This window comes from Maylandia zebra, linkage group LG8 (genome assembly GCF_041146795.1).
Source record: "Maylandia zebra isolate NMK-2024a linkage group LG8, Mzebra_GT3a, whole genome shotgun sequence".
In the NCBI taxonomy this organism is placed as follows: domain Eukaryota; kingdom Metazoa; phylum Chordata; class Actinopteri; order Cichliformes; family Cichlidae; genus Maylandia; species Maylandia zebra.
Window position 1 is genome coordinate 20,432,948 of NC_135174.1, and position 21,288 is coordinate 20,454,235.

The 21,288-nt window shown below is 39.8% G+C and overlaps 1 protein-coding gene across 1 annotated transcript in view; it reads right to left on the reverse strand.

Annotated features, from left to right (window-relative positions):
- Positions 1-7,449: 7,449 nt before the first annotated feature.
- Positions 7,450-21,288, reverse strand: part of cpxm2 (carboxypeptidase X (M14 family), member 2) — a 28,568-nt gene continuing 14,729 nt past the window's right edge. Inside the window, exons 5-14 of the mRNA XM_004561194.4 lie at positions 20,859-20,943; positions 19,177-19,327; positions 18,796-18,884; positions 15,658-15,781; positions 15,287-15,483; positions 13,437-13,616; positions 12,426-12,723; positions 12,027-12,166; positions 11,600-11,699; positions 7,450-8,301 (exon numbers count right to left, since the gene is read on the reverse strand). Coding sequence (XP_004561251.1) covers positions 8,045-8,301; positions 11,600-11,699; positions 12,027-12,166; positions 12,426-12,723; positions 13,437-13,616; positions 15,287-15,483; positions 15,658-15,781; positions 18,796-18,884; positions 19,177-19,327; positions 20,859-20,943 — 1,621 coding nt within the window. The 3' untranslated portion in view covers positions 7,450-8,044. The remainder of the gene's footprint in view (positions 8,302-11,599; positions 11,700-12,026; positions 12,167-12,425; positions 12,724-13,436; positions 13,617-15,286; positions 15,484-15,657; positions 15,782-18,795; positions 18,885-19,176; positions 19,328-20,858; positions 20,944-21,288) is intronic.

Sequence of the window (21,288 nt, forward strand, 5' to 3'; positions counted from 1 at the left end):
ATCACCACCTGGTATGGCAACAGCACCGCCTACAACTGCAAAGCTCTCCAGCGAGTAGTGCGGTGCTCTGAACGGATAATTGGAGGTGAGCTTCCCTCCCTCCAAGACATCTACAGGAAGCGGTGCCTGAGGAAAGCGGGGAGGATCATCAAGGACTCCAGTCACCCCAGCCATAAACTGTTCAGACTGCTTCCATCAGGAAGGAGGTTCTGCAGCATCCGGTCCCGTACCAGCAGACTGAGAGACAGCTTCTTCCACCAGGCCATCAGACTGCTGAACACGTCATAGACACCTCAGCTTCACTACTGGAACTTTAACATTATGCACTCCACACTGTATATAAATGCCACTTGCTTTGCACATATTCAACTCTGTATATTTTATATATTTTATTATTATTATTATTATTATTATTTATTTATTTATTTATTTTTTTACTATTTAATTTGTAAAAATGTGTATACACACACACACATACACACACACACACACACGTAGGAAAATATTTAGTATACACATCCAGAAATGCATACACTATTATATATTGTACATATATTTATTAGTTTCAGGTTGGCCATTCTTGTATTTTGCTCGTTTGTGTTGTTGTGTTTGCACATCTCTGTTGCTTGTGGGGCTCGCACACAAGAATTTCACTCGCATGTGCTGTGCCAGTGTGCCTGCACATGTGATGTGACAATAAAAGTGATTTGATTTGATTTGATTTGAACAAATATACAAATCTGCTAATGAGCATCAATAACGTACCAATATAGTAAAAGAATTTCACTAACACTTGTAAACTTTTTTAGATTATAATGAACCATGCAGCAATTATTTCTCAGATTGCTGCACTGAAAATGTTCCTAAAGGTACCAAACAGCTAGCAGTCAGCTAGCAGCCAACCTACCAATCAAAGCTGACCTACTATAGATCATGCACAGTGTAGAGACTTTAAATTAAATTGTTATTTAAACAAAAAATCTGTTACCTTATAGTTTTCACAAAGTTGGTAATTAGCTATAATGACCAAAGTGGTTTTTGTTCCCATCTTGAATATACTGTATTGCCAAAAGTATTCACTCACTGATCCATATCACTGAATTCAGGTTTTCCTGTCCCTTCCATGGTCAAGTACCTAGGCTCGCTGTCACGAGTGAAGTCCTGTGCAGCAGGTCCACTCATAAAATCTCCTTGCTACTAAATATTCCACAATCAACTGTTAGTTGTATTATAACAAAGTGAAAGCAGTTGGGAATGACAGCAACTCAGCCACAAAGTGGCAGGCTATAGAGCGGGGTCATCGCACGCTGAGGCAGTGAGTGGGCAGAGGTCGGCAACTTTCTGCAGAATCAATCACTACAGACCTCCAAAGATTATATAGCCTTCTGATTAGGTCAAGAACAGCGCGTAGAGCTTCATGGGATGGGTTTCCATGGTTGAGCAGTTGCATCCAAGCCTGACGTCACCAAGCGCAATGCAAAGTTTCGGATGCACTGGACTCTAGAGCAGTGGAGACGTCTTCTCTGAGTCACACATCTGCACCTGTCAGCCTGGGTTTGTTGGTGGCCAGAAGTACTCGTCTGACTCCACTGTACCAAGTGTAAAGTTTATTAGGAGAGGGATTATGGTGTGGAATTGTTTTTCATGACTTGCCTCTTAGTTCCAGTGAAACTGGACCAACACATTTTGGACAATTTCATGCTCCCAACTTTGTGGGAACAGTTTAACGATGGCCCCTCCTGTTCCAACATGACTGCACACCAGTGCACAAAGCAAGGTCCATAGAGACATAAATGAGCAAGGTTGGTGTGGAAGAACTTGACTGGCCGCCACAGAGTCCTGAATTCAATACGACAGAACACCCTTGGGATGAATTAGAATGAGCCAAGCCTTCTCTTCTAATATCAGTATTTGACCTGACAAACGCACGTCTGGAAGAATGGTCAAAAATTCCTATAAATGCACTCTTTAACATTGTGGGAAGCCTTCCCATAAAAGTTGAAGCTCCAAAGGATGATCCAACATCATATTAAACCCTATGGAATAAGAATGGTATGTCATATGTAAGTGAATGCAGACAAAAGAATACTTTCCATTCTCGATTTGGGCATTCAATAAAAATAATTGACCATTGACACAGATCCAGCAAAAAGCATTAAAAGGCATTTATACATTTTTCCTTAAGCTCACCTGACTATCATCATTGAAGTAACATTAAGTACAGTAGTCTACAAAACCTCCCAAGTATAGACATATAAGATTTTACTGACTACAGATCTTTCAGAATACCATCTGTGTGTGATCACTCCGTGCATTGTGGTAGTGGTTGCATTTGGTTTGCTCATAACCTGCGACATCTGTGCTGGAGCTGCTACAGTTTAAAAAGTGTATCTCACAGGGTGGTAACCTCTTCTTGCAGTATTTTTCTTTGTTTGTTTGCAACCTCCCACACGATACTTCACCACTAGTCTGCTCAGTAAGAGGCCAAATCTAAAATCAAAGTCTCTCTGCAGATTTTGATGCCTTCTTCCAGAATAATGTGGCCATTTCAGCTTTGTTTAAAACCTTTTAGTTGTCTGACTGCTCATGTTTCTTGCTTCATCAGACTTTGTATTATTTTTTCAAATTGGCATTTACTTTCTTAAACAGGCTATTATAGCATATGACCAGGCATGAAGACTAAAGCCAACTAAATGAGACTTTTTGAAATATTTGTTTTATGCTCATTAAGGAAATGTAAACGAGGAATAATGTGTCCAGTAAAATGAATCCAGAGTTTACAAAACTTCTCAACCACCATTTCTTCATGGATGTGCTTAACTAGCAGGGACCACTCCCTTGGTAACGATGGGCGATGAGGGATGAGGAAGTGTGATTAGTGCTGCGGTTTGGGGAAGGCCTTGAAGGGGACTGGCGACGGCTCTCGGGCCGGGCAGAACCCCCTGTACTAACGAGAAGTAAAGGGAGGAAAGGAAGAGAGGAGAGGACAGGAGAAGAGAAGAGAGAAAAAGGGGGGGGCAGGGGGGGGGGGGGGGGCATGAAAATGAGAACAGCGGGTATTGGACAAGGGGGGCTTTTATAGGCTGAGGCCAGAAGGGGCGTGAAGGAGGAGTGGTCCTGCTCCTGATATTCAGATGATATCTCCACTTGTCGCTATTAGATCAAAACCAGAGTGTGTAATCTGTCTCGGAGGCTCCAGAGAAGCAGAGGGGAGACAGGTTAAGAGCTGGTTTACCAAAGCTTTGTGACGTCTCACTCCTGTTATATCCAGAATGACGCTCTAACACTTCAAAGGCTGGACTGACTTCTGAAGAAGCACTGGCCTTTTAGCTTCTGGCAAGGTCAGCTGGTGCCTGTATTTTCCCACACATCTGCATGGTATCACAGCTGCTGGCCACAGCAGCTACACTGCACACACCCTACTTACAGTACAACTCCCCGACCCTCATACCCTGTCACGATTTACACAGATTTTATCTCACAGGGATTGTCTGCTATCCATATGGAGCAAGTATCATTAGTTTGTCTTGCAAGTTATTCATGAACATCACCAGTATTTTATAATCAATGTCCAATGTCCCATTTTTAACAAGTGACTTGCTTCTTTAGGTGGATTCAGCAGCTGTTTGATTTAACATTTACAAATACAGTAACATGCAAGACATTCAAAGGTAAGCATAGGAATGTAAATTAAGTACATAGTCAGCATTTTTTTAAAAAACAACTCTATATTCGAAGGTGTGGTGAACCGAAATAACCACATTTCTTCTCTTACAGTAGAGAAAAGGGTCTCCACTTAAATCAAAGGCTGAACCCTGGTTCTGATTTTTTACAGAAGCAGAAACAAAAGCTGAGCTGGAGACTTCAAGTAATTAAAAACTTTAAATAGAGGTACAAAGAAGTGTAACTGTTCAATGTCTATAAAAAAAAAAGTACAAGTAACTATGTAAGACTAACTCATAAATATGGTGATCTTGGGTTGTTGGGATGATGAGATGTGTCTGTGAAGGTTCTCAGTCATCCAGGTCATCGTAGTCTAAGGAGCTTGGAAAGAAAAGCGTCTGGACTTCTTTGAGTTGCTTGAAGATGTTTCACCTCCCATCCGAGAAGCTTCTTCAGTTCTAAGGGTCAAATGGTGGAGAATCCCACATTTAAACCCAGTGGGAGTAACCCCCCAAAGAGGGACAAAGGACCCCTGATGATCCTCTACCTAATCACATGAGCCAAGGGGTGAAAGTGGGTGTGGGTCACAATCAGCCAGGGTTTCAGGTGAGCTCATTGTGAAACCTGGCCCCACCCTATCATGTGATTTCCTGAGGTCAGATGGCCCAGGATGTGAGTGGGCGTTAAGGCGTCTGGGAAGGGATCTCAAAACTGGATTATAGATGGCAGAGAGTTGGTGTCGTAAACCACCACCTCTGTTCAAAGATGGTCACTCACTGTGAACGTAAATGGCTTCTTTCACTCCTCTTTCAAACCATCTGTCCTCTCTGTCCAAAATGTGATCGCTGGCATCCTCAAAAGAGTGACCTTTGTCCTTTAGATGCAGATGAAATGCTGAGTCTTGTTCCGTGGAGGTGGCTCTTCTATGTTGTGCCATGCGCTTGTGAAGTGGTTGTTTGGTCTCTCTAATGTAGAGGTCTGGGCATTCCTCACTGCACTGTACAGCATACACCACATTGTTAAGTTTGTGTTTTGGAGTTTGTCTTTTGGGTGAACCAGTTTCTGTCTGAGTGTGTTGCTGGGTCTGAAGTACACTGGAATGTCGTGCTTGGAGAAAACTCTCCTGAGTTTCCTGTGTTTCTTCTTCAGACACCTTTTTCACTCACTATGTGTTTATACACCTCTCTGCACTTTCCAGCCAATGGGATGGGTAATTTTTATAGTTATTATTAATCTCTGGCTCAGATGGCCACCCCTCCCTGAGCCTGGTTCTGCTGCAGGTTTCCTCCTGTCAAAAGGAGGGTTTTCCTTCCCACTGTCGCCAAAGCCTTTGCTCATAGGATGGAACCTTAGATTTACATCAACGATATACCAGTGAAAATTCAAACCAGTACTTGCAAATTGTACCTATGAAGTGACCTGTGAGTCTATATCCCCCCCCAAAAATGGCATTGAGTATTGTACTATTGGCAGGCTAAAATCAACCTTCTTCTTCTATTTTTATTACTCAATATCTGTAGCAGAAGTAAAACCACTCTGAGTGCTGTACAGTACAAATATACATATACTGTTTAGAAGCCCTGTGGTTTGTTTTAGTGGTTTTAAACTCTCCATCTCCCCATCTGCACATCATATACATCTCTGTTTCATTTGCCATCATATAAATCCACAGAAAATACATCAAATTAACAAGCTCTGTTCTTCTATTCTCCAGTGACAGGTTTGCGAACCTCCGTTCAATAATCATTGAAGAACGAGTTAAGAGGCTGAGGTCCTCCTCTAATTGCATGTTGGTCGAACAGAAAGAAGGCTGGTGTTGTTGTCAGAATAATCCAGTGATGTGTAAAAGCCCCAACAGAGTTCTGATAATTAGAGTCTTCCTACCCTGACACTCCTACGATGCACCACTCGCCACTCCAGAAATCAAATTAGATGGTGCTTAAAATTAACCACAGTCGTTACTACTACAGTATGTTATGGGACTGAAATGGAGTTCCATCAGGGAGTTTCAGTCAAAAGGTGGAAGTAAAATGTTTCTCAGTTTGAAAATTAATCATACACATAACCTGCAACATCATAGTGAATCCCTTGTGGCTCAATCAGTTGATAATCTTGCTTGTTTTTTTAGTAGTATTTTAGTATTGATCTGCACTCCCCCTAAATTGCATGTTCGATGGGCTGAATGCTCGCCACTGCTGATGGATTCGGGGGTAGGTGTTTGCCTGTCAGTATGTGTTAGCACTCTGCTGGAAGGATTATCTTCTATTGCCCAGTGGAGACAAAATCCAACTCATATTGCCTTGGCAGGAATCAGTGTCTAAAAAGGGAATTTAACAGAGGTGTCTTTACTTACTTACATATATTTATAGAATCACTGGTATATGTTGTCAATAATCTCAAAGAAGCAATGACATAGTACAGTAGTTGCAGCAGAAATAAAATGCCTGGTACATCCAAAAGGGTTTTGTCTTTCATCTAATTTTTCCTTTCATGATTTCTGTATAGGGTTGAACTTTTATATGACTTCATAATGATAAGGTTTTAACTTATGCATGTTTTATGGCATGATCGCTTTGGGTGACAGGTAGCTGTCATCAAGCTGTCACCTGTCTTCAAGCATCAAAGTTATTTGAGTCACTGAACTGGGCCTTCTGACCGTTCTTGTGATGCTGCTCACATCTGAAGACTTTTTAATGTATTTTTAAGTTTTTTAATTAAATTATCTGACAAGCAGTTTTTTTTACTGGCACATATCCATGCTACAGTATTGTTTGGCCTGTTTTAGCAACTTCATACTGTAATAATATATCCTGATAGTTGAGAATTTATCAAGCTGAACTACTTTAGAAACTAAAGTGATACACTGTTTTCATAAGCTATTATAGTGGATATATTATGTCTGATTTATCCACATATCATTATGTGCATACATGCTAAACGTGGTTAATTTTAGCCCACTGCTAAGTTGTTGCTAGGCAGCATGATGACATTATAATATCAGATATAGATAAGAACCTTCAGGTGCTTAAGATGAACCTGTGTGTCAAGTTTGGTTGCTCGGCTCCTGATCTCTAGAGAGAGTTCACCACACAGACAGACACAGATTTTGTGTATTATAGAAGATTTTAGTAGTAATAAGCATGTAGAGATCATGGATCACCCATGCCCTTTCCAAGCTATATGACCACTTCTGGCAAGATGGCAGTAATCAGTCGTGATGATTTTATGGTTTATAATGATTGCTGTGAAATTTTAATTTCTTATAACAAATACTTAGATATATATGTACAAAAAATTACATTTTTGCGTTTCTAATACCTCTTTGAATGTTTTAAACGTCACCTGAACCCCCCCACCCCCCACCTAGGGCAATGTGCATATTTTTGTAAATGAAAGAATTCATCTGTTTAGCCCAATTACTTTCCCTTATTTCTAATTATAGAATCATCTGGGTACTCCAGTAGGTTCTATTTGTATTAGACTATATTGATATTTTTGTTTTTGTGGTAGAGTCTGCTCAGCATGAAAACTGAATAAAAACAGCATTTTCTTAATTTCTGTTTCTATATGTAAGAAATTGTCTCTAGTTTTTTTGGATATGTCTCTCCAAACTTACAGATTCTGATATGTAACTATTTTCAGGATGTCTCATGCAAATTATTAGAAGCTTAAAGTTTTATACATGTGGTGACAGGCATAGTGACTAGCAAAAATCTGTATTAAAAAGATGTTACACAGTTTGGCTTCCTGAGTTGAATTCACACACAACATAATCAGCTGAACGAGTTCACTTTGTGCAAAACACAGCTTTTATTTTAATAACTAAAAGAAAAGTGTATAAAACAGAATCAATGACAAAGGTCACTAAGTCCACAAGCTTTTTAAGGACTCAACATTATACAGCTGTTGGTAATAAAGCTTTTGTAACTGTTTATATAACTGTGTTACATAAGTTATTAAGTATGTGCATAATGACATTCATGGTAGTTCCTCACAGTGGCTTAAATTTCTATAGTCATTTATTAAAGAAAAAATAGCTCTAATATGATGACAATCTCTTATCTGCTGTTATAGCTAATGCCACAAGATTTGCCCTATTAACAAACTTGACCTTCCACCAAATGAAAAGCATAAATGTTTCCCGTTGAGATGAGAGAAAAGTTGATGATGACAGTGAGTGCAAAGAAGCTCTAACCAAACAAGAAATCAAATAGAGTGCCCCGTTTAAATTAATCCACATTTTTAGTCTCAAAACACTAATTCCACTGACAGCACTCAGAAGGAATCTGACACAGATCCAAACCCAGGCTTGGCTTTCACCGCAGTCTGATCAGAGCAGATGTTTGTTTTTAATTCTTCCTCCAGCTACCTCATACGGTCATTATGTTCCCAGACGTCTCCTTCTGGACCCCCGGGCCGCAAGCTGCCTCATGGGCAATTTGATGGGTTGCTTTTTGAATTTTTCCATTATTTCTTTAATTCGTGACATGTTGGTGCGGCCAATGGTGAAGTCGCAACGGGTGGCACCCATCTCATAGCCCACCTCACACTTCTTGCTCAGGAGGCTGTATCCCTCAGCCCTCGCTGTTACTCTGTACTCCCCTGGGTTCAGCAGGCGCCAGTAATCACCGTCAGCAGCTGAAGACACAAACACTGAAAATTAACTTTGTTCGTAGGAAAGTGCTGTAGCTGTCATGGCTATCACTGAGTAAAGAGGTGAGCAGATTTTAGAAATACTAAGCACTTAGTGCTATCAAAATTAATATGTTAGCATCTGTGATTAAATGAATAACTTTCAGATAGTGTTCATTTGTTGTTTTTAGGCTTCCCACTTCTTTCATCCTTCATTTCTCCAGCTTCATCAAGTTTTTTAAGGACACACTGCATACAGTACTGTGACAGGTTTCTAGGTAATAACTCTTCGGAAATCACCTTGTTGGCACCAAAAGACTTTTTTCATGTCTGTAAAACTGTGTTATCGTTGGCATTTTTTGGCATATTCAACAAAATAAATAGCAACACATTTTGTTTTTAGTTTTTTTTGACAGACTGGTAGAGTATCAAAGTGTCTAAAGATACAAGTTCCTTTTCTTCCCTTTGCTAAATTGTTTAAGTGCAGACACAACACTGGTTCATCCCTTGAGTTAGGTAACTTTTTAAACTTGAATGAGTCACAGGTCAGTGTTAGGTGGCTTAACAAACAATGCAACACCATCCATCCATCAATTTTCTTCCACTTATCCAATTAAGTGTTACGGGAAGCTGGAGGCGATTCCAGCTGCCACAGGGCGAGAAGCAGGGTTCACCTTGGACAGGTTGCCAGTCTATCACAGGGCTAACACAGGAAACGATTCACACCTATGGGCAACTTAGAATCACCAGTTAATTTAACCTTACAAATTGCATGTTGTTGGACTCTAGGAGGAGGCCAGAGTACCTAGAGCAAACCTTGGGGGGAGAACATGGAGAAATCACACAGAAAGGTCTCAGTCCAGCCAGAATTTTAAAAAGCAAAACAAACAAACAAAAAAAAAAAAAAAAAAAGAAAGAAAAGAAGAAAACAGGTTCCTCTGAAAATGGTTGGCTATAAGGACTGTATGGAAAATGAGTGAAAAAGCATGTTCATAGAAAAACCTTCTGAAATGTTCTGAAAGCCTGAAAAACTACCATTAAAAACCACCTAAAAGTTATCCTTGGAAACAAAATATAAAGAAATGACAGGTGGCTCAAGACTTGCACAGTACTGTATATGTCAAAAAAAAAAAGGAACATATGTCCATTTTAAGATTCTATAGAAAACTTTGTTCTCTTCAATGTTTTGCTTAATTTTACCTTAATTATTACTTAATTATGAGAAAAACATGCAATTATGACCTTTAATTAATGGAAACAGTGCAATTAATTAGCTACTTTTTATCAGTTGACAGGACTTTGATGTGCTTGTGCATACTTGCCATACAGCCAAATTATTATTCCCTTCAGTTATACTGTTGGCCAACCAGTTTCTTTTCTCTTTTTCAAAAGCATGATGAGCACATTGATCAGAAGTAGTAAATTAGCTAATAACATCTTAATGGCTTGAGAAAAATATGCACCGACTCAGCAGTTCATCATAGAAGCTGACACCTAATGAATTTTAGTCTTTTAGATCCAGAGTTTTGTAATGCCCTTTGCATCTTTAGGCTTCACTTTTCTAATCCAGTGACTACGTCCATCTTTAATATACAGGCCATGATATAAAGCTGAAGCATAAATTATGGTGAAATTGATTTCTATAGTCTTGGCACAGCCACGAGTAAGAAATTTTACTATATGTGATGCACCCTTAAGTGTTTTACATATTATGGACTGTGAAAACACATTAAAGCACACTATTTTTGCCACAGTTGCAAAATGCAAATTCTGTCCTAGAAATCTGAATTTGAACAGCCCAGTAAGCAGTGGCAGAAAAACAAGCATCATAAAAGCCTTCATTTGATGCCTAAAATAAATGTTGGCGAGTTCTGTGTGTTCTACTTTTGACGAGGTAGGTGTTGTATAAAAGTAGAAAGAAGCTCTTTTAAAAGGAGCTCTGCTTTGTCGTGTTGGATTTTCTTGGTCTCTCTGTGCCAAATACTGCCTTTACGTGACCTCAGTACACCAGTGCGCCTATGGAATATTTTCAGCCTTTGACTCACTCACAAAAACGACAGTGTTGCGTCCCTCCTGCCATCCAAACACCCACCTGACGCGTCTGAACAACCACTGAGACAAATGAAATATGAAGGCAGGTCTGGTTCTGCTGCTGTCAGTCCAAATAGTTACACAACAGCATCCATGCTCATATTACTAGATGGAAGAAGAGAACTGAATTGTTTTCTGAAGTCACTGCATGAAAAATGCAATGGAACTAGAGCGTATTTCCATTATCTATTGGATATCAGTGTATCAGCAGTACCAAAGCTTTCTGTCATGTCTTCTTGGTGACTACAGCTGTTTCATCTTGATAAGAGAGAAACCGCCTTGCAAACGCCTGTTTCTAAAGGTCCATAAAGTTCCAAAGGAAATTCAAAGCAGCTGAAAAGGTACAGTCATCAAAGTAAATACCCTCACATCTTTCCTCTCTGCAGCTGAGAATAGTGAGAATCCTAAGAGGAAGCGCTGACTTAAACTTAGTTCCAGGAATAATAATGGCCAATGTCCTTTTGAACATTTGATTTCATGCTCTAAGTACAAAACTACTTTGGCTTGGAAAGCTGCATTTTTTAGGCATCAGAATAGATTGCCTTGAGGACTCACACTTGATTGTTAAATTCGGAGCAGGAGGCCTCGGCAGCACAGGCTATGACTGTGAATTGAGTCAGAGCTCCGCTAAAATACATAACCTGCTTTTGTTTGTGCCTTTTATCCCGTCTTATACCGAAATACCAACTCGTTGCAAGAATGATTCATTTCTGAGGAATAAGCTGGACTGTGGAGACAGTTGAGTCAGAGCGCCCCGAGGCAGCTTCTTCTGCTTTGATTGCAAAATCTGAGCTTACTCGCAAAAAATTTCAGATGAATGCAAAAACGCTGCTGCAAAACAGACGCTGACAGCTACTCAGGTCCAGACAATTGGAAGGGGGGGTTTCCTGTAAATATGTTTACTTTGTACTGGTTTACTAGCTCAAACCATTAACCGTTAATGACTCAGAGTACAAACAGAGATCAACAGTTAGTAGCTACTGCTATTGCATGAGCTAATGGGGATCTCAAAAAACTAAAACTAAGAAATGGCCTTTCATTTAGATGTCAAGCACACACATATAAAGTGGCAGACAAATAAAAAATAAACACACAGTTCACAGGCAACTTTGCAGCACCAGTCACAAGGACAATATTTTTCCATGTTTACACACATACAGAGGATAGACCGCACTGTCACAGTAATAAGAATCAGGTAAAAGCAGCATGATACCTGTACGAATGTCATGGTTGATGCCCTCCACAGAGATGATGGCATTAGCTATTCCACGACCTTGGTGGTCCTTGACTACACCTTTGATCCCACGGTGCACCTGTACGTGGAAGCATGGCACATGTCATCGTGTGTGGTTTAATGATGTGAAGTGTACCGTATGTTGACAGTTAAGGATTCTATAATATAGTTCCTCCTCATGTAGCACCGATATTCAAATAACAGCTAGCTAAACCTATATTTGACAACAGCATTAATTTAGTATAAAACAGTTATGGTATTGATATAACATTAGTAAATTAAAACCATGTACATTATAAAAAAGCTCTAAAATATTTAAAACACTCATGTTTAAGTGCCTTTATTGGTTATTTGTTAAGTTTTTTATGTACATGTGTGAAATTTAGGGGCTCCTTTGCCTCTGTACCTGCTCCATGAATACAAGAAGAGACTCGCGATTGTTCTCCCACTCCTCAGGCAGGTCACTCTCATGAGGAAATTTGTCACAACCCACATACATCGACAGCTCAAAGCAATTTGTGTGCAGATAGCTGAAATCATTCATACCTGCCAAGAAAAAGAGACAGCAGAAGCCGGTCAGGATTTAGTTCACTTACTGGCCAGATCTGTGAAATTAAAAGTGGGCTTAAAAAAGCCTTTCATTATTATTTGTTTGTCTGTGAATTATTACATAATGCTTTGGCTAAAACCTAGAAGCTCTGAAAGCAGAAGTTTTCCAAATATGCAGATATATGCTAACAAAAAGCTACAGCTCAAAGGCTCAGAGCTGAGCAGAGAAATCCACCCTCCAGATATGGACACTAACTGCCAGCTGCAGTGTGCCAGGATGCGCCGTTGATGGTGCCATCCTCCTTGGCAAAATCTTGTGTGTGGCAGACCCGTCGGTTGGCATCAGTCATCAGACGGTGGGTGGACGCGTAGGAGAAGGCCAGCCAGCGGAAGATGTGGTCATCTGGTGTCGAGGTTTGCTCCCTGACCACCCCTTGGGAGCGAGTTCTGTCATACGGGAAGGTCACCACAAGCTCCCCACCCTGGAGGTTACCACCCAGAACGAAGGGCATCTTCTCCATCCATGCTATCAGAGCTCGTGTCTCCAAGGCAACCTACAGGCGGGAGGGGATACAGGAAAGGGAATGATAATGTACTTCATGCAATCGTCTCGGCACAGTCACTAAATAAACTCACTCATGCTGAAAACAATTTGCTGCAATGTGCTGTCAAGAGGGAGTAATAACAATATTTAAATGTTAAAATACTGCAGTAGAATTTTAGTAAAATCCACTTTAAAAAGTGGACAAATATTCATCAAGAGGCAGGAAATTGATAAAATTGCCCCTGCTGTTCAGGCTCACGTAACCCCTTTTATCTCCAAGCACAGGCTGAACCAGTTAGCCAGGCAGGCAAGGATAGTTTTCACAGCTTTGTGAGCACAGATGGGGATCCCAGCTCTACAGCTGCAGCAGCTATTCTGGAGGCTTTGTATGACTCACTCGGGGCTCTCACCAACGTCAAAACACTCGTGAGGATGAGCTTTAAATAGATTGCTGGGTATATTTTAGCTCACAGCCCCTTTGTCGTCACACAGCGAATGCATCCGCTTCTCCCAAAATAGACAGCACTGATATGCCCCCGTGAAATGTTTACCCTTTTCAAAAGACTGATAATCTTCTCTATGAAATTTGTTTGTTACGCTTCTAGGGAGTCCAAGACAAAAATACAGTGTCAGAATTTGTCACCTGAGGGAAAAGTCACTGGAAACCAAATGGCAATCACAATTTAAAAGACAGACTATGACGGGGAAGATTTACTGACTTACTGAGGCATTTGTGGACTGGTACCAATCTGGGATGGCGATATGGTGGTTGAACATTTTACGAGGAGCCCACTTCTTTGCCTCAACTGCCCACAGAATAGCGTTAAGATCAGGAAAGTTATGGTGAATGTCGATTCCATCGTTGCTCCATCGACCCAGAGACCAGCCGATGAGCTCGGAGCCCTGCGTAAAACAAAAGAAAACCACAATATTTGGAAAATTCAAAGACAGTGGGAACACAAATCTATGATCACAGATGGAATTCTGTCAGCGGCGGAGGTGGGAAGTGTGGAGTTATCATTAAGAGGCTTAGCAGAGGTATCAAGCCAGGCACAGGAGGGGCAGGGGTTGCAGAGACTGATCAAAAAATCCTGTGGTCCATCCGCACAGTTTGCCAAACAAACAACATGCTGTCGAGTGGAAGGTCATCACCTGCAAGCAAAAAGGGCTTAAAGCTGCTTTAAGTGTTTTGTTTTGTTTTTTTATCACTGCAACACAGTTTAAAGCATCCTTAATAAAAATTTATGGAAGATATCTGTCCCTCCCTACCTTCTTGCATGCCAAAACAGCATTTTGGGGCAAAGTCGCCATGCTTTTATTTGACTGATGATCCATGCAGCTTTAAACCCATCAAAATTAAAGTTAGTGGTCTTGTTTGCCAAAATATCTGATCAGAACTGGTGGCTGCCGAGTGCCATGGCAACTCATTTTTATTTGACAATATAAAGCCTAAATTTTTAATCTCTGTTCCGAGATGGTTAACCCATTTGTTACATCTTTCTTTTTGATCATTGCTTGTTTGGGAGTGGACACTGATAGTGTTTGCTGAAACTAATTGGCTATGGTTTGATGAGACTTGGGGCTAGCAGGAGCCAACTCAAACTTAAAGGGTATGTAGAGCCACAGGACCAAATGCTAAGTTGAGATGCAGAGCTGAGCATTTAGTTTAAATGAATGCAGCAGTTTTCATGTTACATAAGACTTTTATACACTGAACAAAAGAAACTGTGATCCAAGAAACTATTTTTAAAAAGTCAAGTATGAAAAAAGCACTAAAACTTTATAATACAGCCCACAACTAAGGGCATAATCCCCTATAATTAAATGCCATGTCAACATATTTTATTTGAAATTATAATGTAATTATATTTATCTACAAATACCTAAAGGTAGGTACACTAGAATAAGGGGGTAAAAAGTCTAATTTTTACAGGAAACAAAGAAATAATTGTAATGTAAGTAATTGTAAGTAATCGTAGGGCTTTTGCAACTGTTGTTGCAATTTGGCTTTATATAAATACCATAAAAAGCTTTAATCCATGGCTCCACAGTGTAGTAGTCATTCACCTAACAAGCTAAAGTTTCCTTGTTTTCCTGGGAGGAGACACAAATCCCTTTGGGATTGCATCAGAAAGGGCAGCTGGCGTAAAAGAAATCTGTCAAATCAAACATACACAGCTACCTGCTGTGCCAACCCTGGTGAATAAGTGAGCTACCAAAAGTAGCTTCTTCTTAAAAAAAACCTCTAATCACTTTAATCAGTCAGGAAAACAATAACTTTTAAAAAAACTGGCTTGCCTGCTGCCTTTATATAAGCGTCACAGGGTTCAGTAGCTTCATCTCTTTTAACTTTGCATGTACTGAAGTAAAACATGACCCTGAAACTGGTTGTTAGCTTTTGTGAAAAGTGTGTTACAGTATGCGCTCACATTGAATGATGTACAGAAAACGAACAAACTAATTTTCCAGCACCACATGCACTTTTATTAGGAGGAGACCAAGCAGAGAGATGCTGCTTTCACCAGAGGCCAGATCGTGGTAGGAGGTCACAAATGGCTGTCTTGCAGACCTACCACTTCAAAGGCTTTCTCGTACCCATCAGGGTTGACAGATGGCAGTAGATGGATTCTAGTCTCTTCCACCAGGTGACGTATCCGCTGGTTGCCAGATAGGTACTCCAGGCACATGAACTGCATCAGCAGGAGGAGCAGTTCTCGTCCCAACACCTCATTACCATGCAATCCTGCCGTGTAACGAAACTCTGGTTCGCCTAATCAACAGTTTCACATTAAGGGAGAGATGGAGAGAGAGAACAGATGGAAATTTATAGAGCCATCACTACAACTGTAGAAAGAAAATAACTCTTAGGAACACTGTGTGTCTTTGATGTTCCTTTTTTCTGCATTATATTCAGCAATCATAATCCACTTACTTAACTACTCACCAACTTCATGTTCTCCCGGATTGTCAGAGATCTCGATCGCATACAATTTGAGGCCACTCTGACTTTTTCCTATGTTATAGATCCGGGTTATGTTGGGACACATTTCATTAACCACCTTCATAAGCTGTGGAAAGCAAATAATGAGGCATTAGCTACTGATACTCTATATAAAATCTGACCTAAATGTGAGAGCTAATATCTACTGCAGAACTCACATTATCTTTGGGGCTCCGAAAAACTACTTTCAGAGGTACAAGAGATCAAAAAATACATTTATTTAAACAGCTAGGTGGAATTTTTGTGGTATTTACAGCTGAGATACAAAATTTTCAAAGTCACAGAAGTGCTCAGAGGGACAGAAAATCACGGCACATCAGTCATTTCATGACAAGACAACAGCTGTCATCTTCTGAAAGCTGCCCAACAAGCGAGCAAATCGACCTTGAGTTGAGATTGTTTTGACAACTGCTGTTTTCAAGATAATGAGCAAACTGTTAGGCTCATCATATGCACTAGTTTAAAGTTTCACATTTTTTAATCAGAAAATGGTGACGAGTGGGTTTGGTCACAAATTTGTCTGCTTCTTCACATTTGTCTGAGGAAACAGATAAAGCTTGTTTTGAGTTGCATGGATTATGTTGTATATCATCAATCAATCAATCAATCAATCAATCAATCAATCAATCAATCAATCTTTATTTATAAAGCACTTTTCATACAAAAAATGTAGCACAAAGTGCTTTACATGGTTAAAAGCAGCCCACCCCGCCCTCCAACTCACTCCCCACACTCTCATTAACATAAACGATGTGAATACACACATCCCCCCCCCCCTCCACACACACACACACGCACACTTAAAGAGTAAAATTGGGCTTGGTACGCATGAGCCAAGTGAGGAAACACTATCACAGGGAGCCGTCTGCACCGGGAGCCGGTCACAGATCGCAGCCTCCAGGCTGGGCACACAGCAGGAGGGAGGGATCACAGCCCCGGTGCAGAGAGCGCCCTCTGAGGAAACACTGGAGATATGACACAATAGGATATATACAGGGTAAAAAGATGAAATAAATAAGAATGGGATACAATATAAAGTAAGAAGATAAAAAATGAATAAGAATAAAATCAATCATAACTGCAAATGCCTCCTACATGTTGTAACCTGGCATGCACCTCATTGGAAATTTCACATCTGCATGCCAGGTTACAGACTATAAAGATCCATCACTTAAATCTAAATCAATAGTTACACTAAGTTTCTTAAATGTCCACTGAGAGCTGGCATCCAGAAGTGAGTTAATCTGCATACGTTTGCTTAAAATATTCAAATTTAATGATTAAATTAACAAATTAGCACATATTAAAAATATATATTTTTGGTTTAGACAAAGTTTAAGCAAAGTGATGCCTTGGCTGTTTGCAAGAGGTCACCTTAGCTAATTCACTGAACTGGGTCTCTCTACCTTGTTTGTGTTATTAGTGCCCTTTGGAGCAATTGTGATTAGTTTGAGTTTTATTGCTAACAACTTGTTCAAGAGCACTAATTCAATCTATCTATCTATCTTAATAATGGCATTGCTTAGTTGTAAGAACATGTGCACATATCCTTAAAATATAAAAATAAATGACACTCCAGAAACACATTCTCCAGTGCTGTGTTAAAGCCCTTATTTGATAACACTGCAGCCAGTGTGAGGGGCTTTGCAGCAGCAGTCAAGGCAATTATGAAGCCTGCAAGAAAGGCCCATTGAATGTCCCCCACAGAGGCAGATTAAAATAGAAATAATTATTGTATACTCCTCTTTGTAAGAGTGGTGACACAAAGAAAATGTGCAGTTGGAGAAAGACTAACTAGCTGTTAAGTAAAGAAACCCCAGTAATGTCAGACATTTGTGTGTGCTAGCTCTTTCAGCTGCAGCAGAAGTTATTAGCCGGTCATGGGGTTTAAATCAAGTCTGTGTTTAACGTAACTTCTCATGTAAATCATTAAACAAACGTCTGCTTTTTATTGATAGAAATATAGGATCCTAAGTCTCAGCTCAATAAAGCACAGCATGCCCTTGATAAATAAACCTGGGCTGTTATTTACCATGATCACTGGGGGACAATCTGCCTTAGAAGAAGGAATCTTTTGCCCACTTCTCTGTAATTTTTTCTTACGGAAACATAATAAAACAGAACACAGCGCATGCTATATGCTTAAACTTTCTACTTACGCTAAAGCTGTTATCAAAGAGAAGCATCTCTGCCACCGTGTTCTCGGGCAATATTAATTTAGAGCGTGAAAAGTGCTCTTTCCTCACCATTTATAATGTCTTTTCACTGTCTGTGTTTGGCAATATCAGTAATCCCAAGGGCGCTGTATTATAATCAGCCGTGGTTTACAGAAAGGACAGTCCTTGAGCATCATAACGGATATCTTGTTCATTCCCTTCATTGGACACGTGCTTTATTCGGGAAGCCGCAAAGGGCTATTTCCAATTTAAAGTTCTGGCACAGCAGTATTTAAACAGCAACAGATGGTACATACAAGAAGAAGCAAAATGCCAAGGGTGCAAGAGCCCTACAAAAGGAGTTTTAAAAATAGCCTTTCTTTATGGAGGCCTATTGGTGCTTGAACTTCCTGTGTGAGACATGTTAGCTTTAAAAGAAAAGAAAGCAAAGAAAAGCAGAAACTTTGATATTTCTATAATATAATTTCAGGCACTCACAGCAGCTTTCTAAAGACTCATACATAGCAGTCTGAGTGTGTTAAAGAGCAGTTCAGAGCACCTGTAGTCGAATGTTTGACACATAGAACTGCTACATTAGAGACAATTACAATTCACAGTCACCCTGGCAGAGTGTACGCAGTGACAAATACAGCTGTCCTCCTTCTCAGTACAAACTAGGCTTCTGCTCTTGACAACTATATGAATAAGTAATGTCACAAGCAGAGATGCTTTATGAATTTTTATGTGGCTGGCACTGTTCGCTTCATTTGTTACACTTGTACACTTTGTTCTTGCAAAGGACACAACTTGTCTAGTGTTGGCTCGAAGTTATACGCCATTTTTGTTGCTTCACGCTCTGGTCTGAATAAGAAATAGGTTGAGTCTTTTCTCTTTTTTTACTACTGGTCTGCTTACTGTAACTCACCTGCCTCATTTCTTTGTAGCTGTGATGTCTGAAGTCCAAGTCATCTGTTGTTATGACTTCATTGCGTCTGTGATAATAATTATTTGGATCTGGAATCAGAAGACATACAGTTACTGGTTTTTAAAGATTAAAAAGCTTCAGAAAGATTTAAAATTTGCTCTCTTGGTTTCAGTTTAGGTTTAGCCTGTGCAAAATGAAAACATTTTCTTTCTTGTCTTGTCCTGTCTTTTGCACCAACAGTGTCATGATTACTGTGGATAATCTCTGCAGATAGAAAACCTTTAACTGGGAAAAGCAAAAGTAAATGCATAAAAGCAAAATCTTCCCTGCGAGAAAAATTAAGGACTAATTGTATCTGCTTTGTCCATACAAACCCGTCACCTGGCATAGGACAACCAAGGATCTCCACTCGCATACAGATGCTGCCCCTGGTAAACCAAGAGCGAGGGTTAATTCGAATGTATCGACTGACCACAGGTTCTGGGAAGATGTTCCGGACTGGGATCTCTTTTTCCCTGTTGCCCTTGAATATCTACTGAGACAAAAAGATAGACTTACATAAAATAAATGCTAAAGAGGCTTTTAAAATATATATAAAAACAACCAAAATATTATAAATATAAATACTTATTAAAAGAAAAAAGAGGTTGTACAGTTAGAACCTGAAAAGACCAACGAAAAATATAAAAACACACATAAATGCACCTGTACAATGTCATGAGACTTTGATACCACTGGGAGTTTATTGTAAATTTTAACACCCACGGTTGGAGCTGTAATCCGCACCTTTTGGCATTTTGAAAGACCAACAGAACAGTTTGGCATTTGGCTCAAAAGGTGGATGAGAGGGAGGCTTGTAGCAGACATTAAATTACCATAGGGATATTATCTCCCACACTGATGACATCACCAGCCAAGGGAGTGCACAGTTACACCAAAATTTAATTAACTGGGATGTGAACCACAGAGGGAGCAATGAGGATATGATTTTCCACAAAAATATTAACTTGATCCGATTTGCATGTGCAGAAGAGATTATTAATCTTTCCTTTTTTCTTTCTTGCTTTCTTTCTTTCAGCTGTATTTGGTTTCTGTCTATTCAGTTACATAAACTGCAGAAGTGTTAAGTGGGGAGAAAGATCCATCTCTGACAATGAGCCAGGATGAAGTTCCTATCTGCTTCAGCATCCGCACTGTTTTTCTATTGCACTTCAGCTAAGCTAAGAAATAACCAGGCGTCTAAATCTCTCTGTGTAATTACTCTGTAGCCTTTTTTAAAAAATGGTTCCATCCAACCATGGACACGGAAAACAAGAATCCTTATTAAGCTATGGTTAATAGGAATATTAACAGTATAAGTATTTTTCAGTATGATACATATGTCAGAAGACTTTAAATACACAATACTGTATGAAAGTCTTGAGTGGAAAAACAGTATAAGAGTTTTTGCAATTCTAACGAGCTTGAAAGTCAATATTTGGTTGGATAGTGGCTGATTGATTTCATTGTATGTTTTTCTATGCAAGTATGTTTTAGTGCATTGGAGTGCGTTTGGCATCATTGTTGTGCTGAAAAACAAAGCTGTTGCCATTCAGATGCTGTCCACATGGTATTGCATGTTGGATCGAAATCTAATCTAATGAATCATAATTCTGTGAAATTTGAAGATCGCCAATACAGCTGACTGAGATACAGCTCTAAACAAGTCTCCATCGTCTTTTATAGATGGAGTAGACACTCACTGTTGTAGCTCTCTCCTGACCACAAATTGGATTTGTCACTCCAGAAGTCCTGTTGCCACTGATTTTCAGTCCTGTTTTTGCGTAATTAGAAATACCTCAGCCTTTTATCCCCGTTTCCCTTCTTTAAGAACGACTTATTCACAGAAAATCTTCCACTGAGCCCATTTCTAATAAAAAGCAGATGTATCAGCTGAAAGGCCAGATGCAAAAAAGAAATTCAGAAAAGCCTGAAAAACCTCAGAAGAAAGTCTGGCTCCTTGTCCAAAATATAAAGAAATGAGGGGTGGATAAAGCACTTTAAATGTCTAGATTGTTACTCACCAAGTCTTCTGAGCCATTGTTCAGTGTTATCCAGGTATGGCTGTCATTGCTAAACATGACCTTGTACGAGGTGACCCAATCACTCCTGTTAAAAATTATAAGAATAAGGGAGAAATGTCATTTGAGGCAGTGCATTAGAAAACTGCACTGCAACTATGAAATCAAGATTTTTTGTAGAGTATTAATCATGTTGAATAAAAGGAGCATTCAGGCCTAGACCAAGCAGTGTGCCAGATTCACTGGGGGTCTAGTGGGAAACACTCGATTATAATATCAGGCTTAAGAAGTTATCTTATTTAGATGGGTTCTGTGCTCTGAAAACCTTCTGTCTTTTAGTCATTTTAATCTATTTTCCAGGCTTTTCCAGGCATCACTTGAGCTCTATTAATCTCCTTAAAGACTAAATGTCATGATTCGTTGTGTGGCAGGC